Below are 12,014 nucleotides of genomic sequence, written 5' to 3' on the forward strand. Positions count from 1 at the left end.
TGATGTGTGAGTGGCCAAATACACACACAATTATGCAAAAATGGCCGTCCTGGCGAATATCCAGGTTTTTTCTTAAGTAAATGTGAACAGTTGAGAAAGAAAATGCACGCGTATAGGCTATTGGAACCGTGCATGTCTTGTGAGAGCAGAGAAGTTCACATGTCGCGTCTCTTGCGCCCTCAGGTTCTTTATTTCAAATGTAGATGTGCCACAAGCGCGGTCATTATAGAGGATTTTTCATATATGCACAGAACCTTTCACACCTCCGCCAGGTTTGAGACATAATCCTTATTATTCCTTATTAACCCTTATCACTATATATTAGGGTTGTGACAGTGAGGAAATTTTCCCACCGGTTAATCGGTGTGACAATACAGGGCTCGCAAAATTTCAAAATCCCTGGTAGCCCTTCAGGCAGGTACTCTTCAGATTTTGGTAGCCCGAAAATTAAACTAGCCCAAATTAAAAATACCTTTTTTTTTTTTTTTTTAATTATAGAAAATCAGATAGGAGTTTAAATGTCAATCAAAAATATTTTCAATACACACATATGAAGGAAGGAAGGAATCTTCTTGCACTGTTTACAGGGTATCTGCAGAATTTAAAAAAATTAATTTAAGGCAATTTATGACCCATTTTAAGAGCTGCACAAGTAAAATGAACACAGTATGAGCAGGGTTGGACAATGTCTATGGTAACATACAGTATTGAGCCATACAATTACATGATTTACAGTTCAGATACAGGTTTTCACAAAAACAAAAATCTTATACAACAGCATTTCAGGCTATAGACCATTTTTATGAAAAGGGATAAATCAAGCATATAAATTGTTAATTTAAAACGTATAAATATTACTGTCTTAATTGCTTAGATTTTTAGAAGGCACATTAACTTCTTTCTCGTTTACAACTGTGTTTGTTGAGTTGATATTTGCATTGATCTGACCATAAACGGCAAGAAAGGCTTATTGGAAATGCAAATTCACTCTCTGCCACGAGGTGGCGCTTTAGAAGCGCTGAAATACCAGTATCACCGAGGTGGGGGGTCGTTTGAGTTTTCCCTCTTTTCCTCGCTTTCCTTCGGTTTTAAATAGCTTGTAAATGATCCGTGCGTGTTTTACTTTCACTTTCAAATTAGCTGCAATTCGGCATCAATTGGATTGTGACGCTCTCTGTCCTATTAGCAGTAACACAGCAGCACTGAGTGAGAAGCTGCGGTCCGCCATTACTGGAGTTATATACAATGTCAGCACCAAAGAGGCTTTACAAGTGTTGTGTTTTGGGGTGCACTAATGAACATAGAAGTCGCAATAATCTTCCGTCATCTGAGCCGAAGACACTGTGGTTAAATTTCATTTTCGAAGGAAATATCCCGGAAAAAATCGGTAACGTCCCCTAAATGTTTAGGAATCAATTCCAACGTTTCGTGCGCGAACGTCAGCTCCAGACAAAGCAAGTATCACACGTTTGTTTTCCAAATTGCCTTTCTGAAAGAGCTTCTTGGCACTCTGTAAGGGTAATTGCTAAAGCTATCATTGTCTCAGTGTGTTTTCACTGATGCTGCCTTCAAGTGCTATCAGAATGATCGTGAATAGCAATGTGGTAGTTAAAAGTTGCATATGAAAACAATGCGAGCCGATCGATTGAAGTTGTCGAGCTCATAATCATAAGTGGGACTTATAAAGTTTGTGATTGCATGAGACCAGCTATGTTGTTATTTTTATCCCACCGTGCTCCCCGTGTGTGTAATTCATAAACATGAATTTATTATGCACAGTATAATCAGATGACTGACTTAGAAACAGAGTATGTTTTCTGTAAAGATAACAGGTTTGTACTAATAGTGGAATGTTTATTTGCAAAGGCTAGCACTGCTAATGCCTGAGCTTGTGCTTTTGAAGCTCTGCCCTCTTCTCCGGGAGCAACAGCTCATTCGCATTTAAAGCAACATACTCAAATTCAGCACGTTTTGTCTCATACCCTAAAAGTGGCAATTTTAACAAGCTATAAAAATTTATCTGTGGGGTATATTGAGCTAAAACTTAACACATACACTCTGGGGACATCAGAGACTTATTTTACATCTTGTAAAAAGGGGCATAATAGGTCCCCTTTAATGAAATTATACTCTAAATAATAAACTAAAAATGCCAGTAGGTGGTGGTGGTAAATGTCTTAATGATTGAATCATTGAGACATTTATTCATTTGATTCGTTCAAATGGCTGATTCATTCAGGAGTGAAGTAAATGGTTCTTTATGAATGGTCCATTGAATCATTAGACTTGTTCGACTTGAAGCGGATCATCACCATCAGATCGATCAGTGTGTGGGTATAAAATAGAATTGGGATTATGACTAAATTTTAAAATGTATCTCCTAGAGTTTCAAGCTACAACCACCAAACTTTGGTCAGTTCTTTAGACTGGTCTGACTCGGGCTGCTACATCTTTTCTAGCTGATCAGACTTAAGATTTCCCTTAAACATGCTAAGTCATGCAAGCAACATACTTTACTAACAATGTATGATTTTATTCATGTATTATACATGGATTATGATTTATGACAAGAAAGAATCAAAAGTGTCTACACTACAAACAAACATATTGACATTGACACAGGTCTGAATATTAATTAAACACAATCTAAAACCCACAAACAATAATTCCCAGCAGTGTGTGGAAATGGTGATGCATTTGAATGATTTTTGGAGGCTATATTAAAAAAAACTCTGGTATTTGGACTTTTGTTGTTGTTGTTCTGCCAAGCATTGCATTTTTTTTATAAAAAAATTTTTTTTTCACAGTTTCAGAAGAGTTTTATGTTGTATCTGAATAAAGCACTGCATTTGGACTAACATACTGTATCATCAGAAATGTACATGGGCAGAAGCTTCACATAGTAAAAAGTAGGTGTCCACTGAAGGTGTTACGTCTCCAACTATCTGTGTAGACACGACGGGTCTCTATGAGCTGAAGATATATCTTGTCCCCTCGTTCAAGAATAAGACTAACCGAGTTGCACGTAGTGTCCTCAGTGTCTTGCCCGGGAGGGTTATCTGATGCTGTAACCACAGAATTGCCGTTTTTTAGCAGTCTCACACCGGTTGGTTCTTCATCAGGATTGAAGACCACAAAGTTGAAGAAATAAACTCCTTTTACTGGTGCAGTGAAGATTCCTGTTGATAATGGTAGAAACTTATATTCTTCTAATGATGATGATAAAACTGTTGAAGTGTTAAACTACTTTGTGCAATGGGATAATACCTGTATCAGTGTCATAAGCATTTCCAATGTTGGTAAATGCATTTTCATACACAAGAGTGGTTGCTTCTGCATAAGGCCCAAAATATTTGGAGCCCAGTGAAGATGACAGTGTGGCTGAAAAAGCTACTTTTGCCCTTTCTGCAAAAAAAAAAAAAAAAAAGATGAGATGAGATGAAACTGATAAGCAAGTGAAAAGAAGAACCCTTCATGGTTCTTTTCATGCTATCAAAAATGGAAAACTGGTCTCTTCAGTGTGACCAGTCAAAAACAAATAAAAATAATAATAATTTACAGTACCTTCATTCTTGCTTCTTAGTTCCCTGACTTCATCATTTAAAGCATTTAACCTTTCCTCCATGGTTTTAATCTTTTTGAGTTCTCCAAGAATGTCTAATGTTGGTGTCATTAAATCCTGTGCCAGTGTGGCCCAAACACACAGCAGTAAAACTATACTTATTTCCAGCTTCATCGTTGCTTCTTCTCTGTGAATATTAGAGATTGAGATTCTTTCCTGTAGCCTCACGAAAACCTAACAGCATTTATTTAACAGTCTGGAGAGACTTTGGACTACAAATATTTAAGCTTCTCTTCCCGTAAAAAGGAGTTTCTCTTCCTATAAACAAGTAGTTTTTTTTAGTGGAAAGTGGCCTTTTTATCATTTAAAGAGTGCAGTAGGAATTAGATATTTGTGAATTTGCTATGCTTGCTGCAACAAATGAATACAATTAAAACCATACTGTAGGGGTGTGCGATTATATATCCTCTGCGAAGACTGCGATAATATCGTAATTGTTGTTTTAAAGATGTGCGATTTGACATTAACGAGTATTTTGCAAAAACCATTCAAAACACACCCTCAGAGTGCCCGAATACATAATGTGAAATCTGGACAAGTGTGTGTACGCATTTAGAGTGCGTTCTTTCACTGCATGATTCAGTCTATTAAGATGCATTTAGAATGATCACACATTCAAGATATGGGGGCAGAAAATGTATATATTTTTACCACTTCATATAGTTCATCTATTTCACATGAAGAGTGCCGTTTTTCTCCATAAATTACCATGATTACAAATTTGATATTGATTTTTTTTTACATTTCAATAAACAAGAAGTTAATTAAGAGACTTACGTTTTAGACACCATATTTCCTGTTTTTCCTCTATTTCGACAAGAAAAATCACTCTGAGCAACATGAACCGTTTAAATGATTCGGTTCAATCGCAATGACTCACTAATTAACTGTGACTTTCTGACACCTACTGGTATTTTTAATTTCACATTTAAAGTATCTTTTATTAAATAATAAAATGTGTGTAAATACATCTAAATGCCTCTTCAGATGCAGCTTCTGTTTCCTCTGCATTGCAAAGATGAATTTTGTTGATGAATCATTTGTTTGGTAACAGCCCAAATGTAGTCTTATTCTAATTCACTGATTTAATATAAGAATTTGACTTAAAAGATAATGGACACTTTTAGAGAAAATGGTTTTATAAAGGTAAAAAATGCCCATAAAATTTAAAAATCAGTTTAAACTTATTGGAAAAGATTAATTTCTATCAGTGTGAACTGACCACCACACAGAATATGAAGAAAAACTTGAACACTTGAATATGAAAAACTTTAGGAGTCAGCTGTCCACGGCAGTCCTTAAGGTACCAGCACAATAACATACAGCAAAATATCGTCTGATTATTGTCATCGATAAAATCCCCCGAAATATCGAGATATTATTTTTTTGTGAATATCTTAATGTAATTAAGTTAGCTTGAGAAAGCCAACCTACTGAAATTGGTTGTTGTTAAAGTTATTATTATTATTATTATTATTATTATTCTGAGACTAAAATTTCTGACTGCTACTCCTCTTAGAGCAGGGATGTTTTGTGTAAGGAATAATTTACTTCGGTCTGTTGGATTATTAGAAAAATAATGCACACCCGAGGTGATGCGGTCACAACCCAAAGCCTCGGGTGTGCATTATTTTTCTAATAATCCAACGGACCGAAGTCAATTATTCCGCTTATACTACGGTTGCCACACCTCAAGACATCGATCAGATGATATATTTCAAGGCATTCGTCCGGTATTTCTGCTTAAATCGCTATTGTGATTAGGATTATTTCTTCCGCATTGCATCCAACACCTCTATTGCTAATTCCAAAGTGTCATTTTAAACCTAGCATGGAGGCTTGAGCCATTGATAACAGACTAATACAGTTAATAAGTAAGTTATGAGAGGGAGAGATTACCTCTGTGCGTCTCTCAATAGTGTTTGGCAGCAATGTCTGTAGTTATAGTGAAACTTAGTTCCTTTTGTTCACGAACAGCGCCGTTGTTGTTACCTCGCTTGTGAGAAGTCATGTAGTTTTTAAGTTGTTTACTGATAAAATCGTCAGAGTAGCGCTAACAACATTAGCGCAATGCATGTTAGTGTGTGTGCAAACTGTTATGTATGTGAGGTCTGTGAGGTAGAGAGAGCGGTAGAGAGAGAGTAAAGTTAAGATGTGCTTTCCGTACATAATAAAGCGTAATTTTGTGGCAAAAACATGGACATGATCTGTCGTTTTTATCCTTTTGTTTACTATATTTATTTGTTTGGCCAGTGTCATTGTGGCCAAACAAAGTGTTATACCGATATTGTACGTATACTATTGTGTTATTGTTGAGCCCCACGGAAGGCGCGAAAACATTATAAAGCACCATAAAGTTTTCGAGCACTATATTTCAAGTGTTCTGAATTAGGGATGCACCGAAATTAAAATTCTTGGCCGAAGCCGAACAAATAACTGATATTTATGTTTCACATCTCTCTGCTGGAGTGTTTAGTAAAGATTGGCCGATGCTGTTTTTTTTTTATTTTATTTTTATAACCCACACAATACAGATGGTTTGCATGTTTATATGCCTGATAACCGATATGCAGAACCGATATTTATTTATTTATTTATTTATTTATTTGTTTCACATCTCTCTGCTGTTTCTCCTGGAGTGTTTCATATAGATTAACCAATATTGAATTTTTATAACCAATACCGATTAATTTTGTGTTGATATGGCTGCTAACCGATATTTGTAATCAAGCCTATTTATTTTTACTTGTGTTTTTGACATGATGATAACTGTTTTATTTAACACTTTTTGTTATATAACACTTTTGTCATGACTGAAATTTCAAATGAAAGAGAAATTACAGTAATCTTAAAAACAAAAATACATTGAAAGCTAGTATGAAAGATCATGTTAAATTTCATTTTCAAATTACAACAATGAAAACATTGCATCTTTTTATTTACATAAACAACAGCAGCAACGTTCATATTTTAAGTTATTTGTGAAATTTACTCATGCAAATTTTAAGTTTAAGTTGTTAAAATTTAAGCGTTTGCCAGCTATTTCTGATTGTTTTAATTCTACACAAAATTCAGTGCACCTATTTGGGTTGATTTACTTTAAAGTCATGCCTAAAGGCCTTTCCACACTGGGCACGATGCGAATCGCCGACGAACGGTGCTTTCACATCAAGCGCGGAGCGAATGTTCGCCTTCTGTTAATTCACACCTGCACACTTAAAAAAAAAAAAAAAAACACTATGCATTTTTCCTCAGATATGTATCTCGTATGTGGATTTAACATCTAAATTAAGGTAAACAGTTTGGTTCTACACCAGAAACACAAGCTATAATGCTTACAAGAATATGCTACATTCTAAAATATAATTAGAATTACAATTAGCATCAAGCTACACTTGAAAATGTATGTATTTATTAATGTATTTGCTTACCCACTTTAAACCATCATCGAGTGCTTGTAATAACTTCCAACTTAGTTGATTTTGATTCTATAATAAGCAGACACATGCATTCTTTTGTATGTTTAATAACGCTACACTGCTAATATTTGTCATCCTTTATTGCTATAAAAAATACCATGATCTGAATACAAGAGACATACAGAAAATATATCGTCATAATCATGTCTATTTGCTTTCATATTCATGTGTATAAAAATGTTTCACTTTATTTGCGTAAATTTTTTTGTGTATTTTTTTTTTTATACGGAAGATCTAGACTAGAGAGTGAACGTGCTCTGACTCATAACACTCGCGTGTGTGGAAGAAAACGGATGGTGTTACAGATCACATGATTCAGTGGAGAATTATTAGAAATGTTGTATAAAGAACATGTGAGAATAAATCTGTTCTCAAATACCAACGATAACAAGAACTCCGCATCCACTCCCTTCTCTTATCCGGGACACTCTTCTTCGGTGTTTGTTTACACTGGTTTTCGAAACAGCGCCACCATTCTTACCCTTTTGTGCCACAACAGCTCCTCCAGTCAAGTTATCCTAGCTGAAATCTTATTGGACGGCCCGTGTTTTCGCTTTGTGAAATTGAAAAGATTCGTCGGACTGGACGAAAAAAAAAACATTTGCATTTTCGTATGTGGAAGCATCCATAGGAAGCTGTTGTTTTATTCCAGGGCGTCATCGTGTCAGAAATTTGTTTCGCTTTTTCGCACTCAGTGTGGAAAGGCCTTTTATATGCAATTATTGTTTTGCTAACACTAAATGTAATATTTATGGTATTTTGACTGAAATTGGTTTACCTGTAGTTCTGAGAGAAACTAGTCCAAGATTCTTTTTTTTTGACTGACCGCTCATTTTTAACTCATGCAGTTGTTTAATAAACAAGCCATTGGTTTGCTAATGATGATATATCGCACAGATTTAGCAGGAGCAGGGTTTACAGTGTCACCAGTAATTAGCACTTTGATTCCATGCAAACAGAGAGCAGTGATTTAGGGCATTTTCTGATGTAGCAGATACACAACATATAAATCAAGTCTTTATTTATTTAGGTAATAATTTGATAGATCTTCCTCTGTTTTTCAGCCATTCAGCAGTTTTCATTGCATGTCCAGTCAGTCGGATGCAGGATGGCTCTGGTCACGTGTGCAGACAGATTTCCTGCCTGACTGACTGGAGGCACATTTTCTGTGTCATCTCAATTTTTTGCAGGAACACAGATTAAATCTGCATATCAAACCATTCGCCAGCAGTTCTGCCTCTGTTTCTGCCCTTTTACTCTTCTCTACTCTCTTTTCACTTTTCAAACTTTTTGAGCTATGATAATTATAGACGTAGACGTAAACGCAAACAGAAATAATTTAAGCTGACTCATGGAGGTTCAGTAAATGGCAGTGGGCGTCTCGCTCTGATCTCACACGAGCGTCATGACCTCTGTGTCTTCATGAGAACAACCAAAGCTTGCTGCTATAGCAACAGGCCACACTGCCCCATGGAATTGTGGGAGTGAACCCATAGGAATTCTGGGAGGGTGGCGTGTCTTAATACAGCTGTGTGAGCAGAGATTTCAGCAGGAGATTTATTTATCACACTGAAAGGGAGAATATCTGTTTTATTAATACTGATAATGTTGCGTTCAATTTCATATGAATATGTAATTTGTCATATTCAGTTTCATCTTTTATCATTGGTCTTTTTTCTCTTTTTTCTTTACAACCAACACAAGCACACATTTTGACTGGATTACTTTTTAAAAAATACTAATGATGCATATCTTATTAAATATGCATAAACACATCACTGTTTTTGTGTTTAGAGTTTAGGGGTTGATCATTGTTAGGAAGACTGTTTTCTAAGAAGTGTTTTTTTACTATACGAAATTGTATTGTTTGATTTAATGTTATTTTTGGTTATTATTATTTTATTATTTAAATGTTTTTATTTCTTTTATATAATAATATTATTATTATTATTATTATTATTATTATTATTATATTTTAAAAATAATTTTGTTTTTTAATTTTTTAGTGAAACATTTTAATAAAACAAGCAAAGCTGTTCAATTTCACCATAGAATCACAATGACATGAGATTTTCAAAAAGTTTACAAGCAATGTGGAACATGAATATGAGCATTAACTAGTATTTATTAGCAAAGTATCACAGCAAAGACCTCTGCCTTGTTTACCTGGCAAAGATGATATAAAATCATGATGCATTTTAAATATTTATAGATTGTTGTTATTTTGTAACCTTCTGAAGATGCAGTAGTTGAAGTTGTTAAATCATGATTTCTGCTGTAGTTTGTCCTCTGAAGAGCTGCACATGTGACTGTCTTCCTCGGTCTCGACGCTCACATTTCCTGCTGTCATGTGTGTTTGACCGGTGTTGAGGTTTATTGTCACTTTGTTCATCCGTGACGGACACACATGCCAAAACACGGCCGTCCATCTGCGCAGACGCCTGGTGATGGGACGGTTTATTTGAAATAAATACTTTATTCAGCAAGGATGCATTAAATTGATCAGAAGTGACATTTATAATGTTACGAAATATTTCTATTTCAAATAAATTCTGTTCTTCTGAACTTTCTATTCATCTGTGAATCCTGAAAAATAAAATGTATCACAGTTTCCACAAAAATATTGTGCAGCACAACTGTTTTCAACATTAATAATAATCAGAAATGTTTGTTGAGCAGCAAATCAGTATATTAGAATGATTTCTGAGGGATCATGTGACGCTGAAGACTGGAGTAATGATGCTGAAAATTCAGCTTTGATCACAGGAATAAGTTACATTTTAACATTTACAGTCATTTTAAATTGTAATAATATTTGACTGTTTTTACTGTATTTCTGATCAAATAAATGCAGCCTTGGTGAGCAACAGAAACTTATTTTAAAAACACTGTATTGTAGAACACTGTTCTGTTTTACTCTAAAGCGATATTTATATTGTGTTTTTGGTATCCGAAAATTTCAGCAATTATGATGTTGCATATCAACTTATGTCAAATGTTCCCTGTCGATTTTCATAGTATATCCAAGGATGTATCCAAATATTCAAGATGTGGGTGAGCAAATGTTATAAGTTTAATAATTGGTCACTAAAACAGTTGTGTGTGATGTTTACAGGCCTGATTGAACCTGTCTGGTCAGTCTCTGTTGTGTGTTTTGCAAACATCTGGAGTGTGTGTGTGTGTGTGTGTGTGTGATGGCACATCTGGCTCGTCTGCTATTGTGTCAGTCAGGTTAGACTCTCTCTCTCTCTCACACACACAGACACACACACACACACTCTCTCTGTCCATCTGTCTGCGGGTGCCGCCGGTCGACAGGAGTGTGTCCGCGGGACGATGTGTGTCTGGGTCATTTGCTCTGTCTCTTGGTTGCAATAATTTAGCAACAAGGTACAAAAAGATCAGACAGTAAAGCCTTTGTAAATAAAGTTTATTGGGGTACCTTTTACAGTCTTCCTACTTAAGAATTTCACACATAATTCAATATAACTTGCTCATTTTTGGGTGAACAATCCCTTTTTAGACAGACTTGGAACTTCAGTAACGTGTTTTTATAATAATGATCGCTGGGGACTGATGAACCTGAGGTCAAGTGTGAAAAGAGTTCATGATTGATCTTGATTATTAGTCTTAAAATCACTACATTCAAATATCAAACACTCTTAAGTCATATTCAGATAACTTAAGCTGGTTTCACATAGTCAGAACATTGAGGGCATCGGTAAAAAAATTAATTTGATTAATGTAAAAATAAAAATTTTAATTGGTACTTTTTTGACACTGTTTATACTTTTAAGTGTAATTATGAATATAGACTGGGTTCAATGGCTGTTTAATAGATTTAAGGCATGTATGGCATTATTTCAGTCTTTCCATGATTGACATGTTAAATGCATTTCTCTCCAGTTCAAACTAACTTAGTAACCTTTCTATATTTATATATATATATATATATCTATCTATCCATTACTAAGTTTCACGTGGTATTTCCGCTGATGTTTCAACAGCACCACCTGTTGTTGTGCGCTCTGACCTTTGACCTTTTGAGCTGACCTCGAGGGTTGCTATGGGTTTGGACCCGTTTCAGAGTCTTGATTGACGTGTTGTGTCTGTTTTCAGAGTCTCTGTCTGTGCCAGTGACATACGAGACGTGCTGGAGAAGCAGACATGCTAAAATTAAAACTATAAAAAAAGCTACTTGAAATAAAATATGAAAAAACACATTTAAATTTAATTTAACCTCATTTCTCTCTTTTTAGTTTAACTTAAAATACTAAAATGCCTACGACTAAATAAATTAAAACGAATAAGCAAATTCACTAAACTATATAGACATATTTCAAAATGTATATATATATTGTATTTTAAGTTATTTTAACACAAAAAGGGAAAAAAACAGACAATAAAATTCCTAAAACGAAGAGAAAAAAAAAAAAAAATTTAAAATATTAAAAACTGAGTATATAAATGTATAGTATATAGATGCTAAAACATATTCAAAATTTTAATTGAGTAAAATGTTAAGATTTAGTAAAACTGTTATAAAATGTAGTAAAATGTTTAATTTCTATGAGACATGTAATATATGATGTATAAAAAATACATAAGATGTATTTATTAACTAAAAAAAATGACAAAAACACAACAAAATTACTAAAACTTTAATTAAAACAAAAAATATAAAAATAAAATCTAATTTAAAATATTAATGAAAACTATAATATTATATAAATGTATTTTATTATATAAATACTAAAATAGTATATTTTGGTAGTACATTTTATTTAATAGTACATTTTATTTAAATAGTATATTTTATTTTAGTATTTATATACCAAGATAGTATATTTTAGTAAATTAATACTAAAATAACTCTGGACTGCACCAGTCTCATGATGCTGCTCATGGTCACT

At 34.2% G+C, this 12,014-nt stretch overlaps 2 protein-coding genes across 6 annotated transcripts in view; one reads left to right on the forward strand and one right to left on the reverse strand.

Moving 5' to 3' along the window:
* Positions 1 to 12,014, forward strand: part of mtmr4 (myotubularin related protein 4) — a 104,765-nt gene that overhangs the window by 48,697 nt on the left and 44,054 nt on the right. The window lies entirely within an intron of this gene.
* On the reverse strand, positions 1,049 to 4,430 carry LOC131541336 (cerebellin-2-like). Its single transcript, XM_058777018.1, has 3 exons — positions 3,565 to 4,430; positions 3,268 to 3,405; positions 1,049 to 3,179 (listed from the first exon to the last, which is right to left on the reverse strand). Exons 1-3 carry the CDS (start codon positions 3,734 to 3,736, stop codon positions 2,896 to 2,898), a joined length of 594 nt encoding a protein of 197 aa, XP_058633001.1. The 5' UTR covers positions 3,737 to 4,430; the 3' UTR covers positions 1,049 to 2,895.

The sequence above is a fragment of the Onychostoma macrolepis genome, chromosome 05 (genome assembly GCF_012432095.1).
Source record: "Onychostoma macrolepis isolate SWU-2019 chromosome 05, ASM1243209v1, whole genome shotgun sequence".
NCBI classification, from domain to species: domain Eukaryota; kingdom Metazoa; phylum Chordata; class Actinopteri; order Cypriniformes; family Cyprinidae; genus Onychostoma; species Onychostoma macrolepis.

Coding starts and splice junctions, on each gene's coding strand:
- LOC131541336 (XM_058777018.1), bottom strand. CDS start 3,736: ATGAAGCTGGAAATAAGTATAGTTTTACTGCTGTGTGTTTGGGCCACA. Junction 3,406..3,564: donor ACTAAGAAGCAAGAATGAAG/GTACTGTAAATT, acceptor TTTTTTTTGCAG/AAAGGGCAAAAGTAGCTTTT. Junction 3,180..3,267: donor TGCTTATGACACTGATACAG/GTATTATCCCAT, acceptor CATTATCAACAG/GAATCTTCACTGCACCAGTA.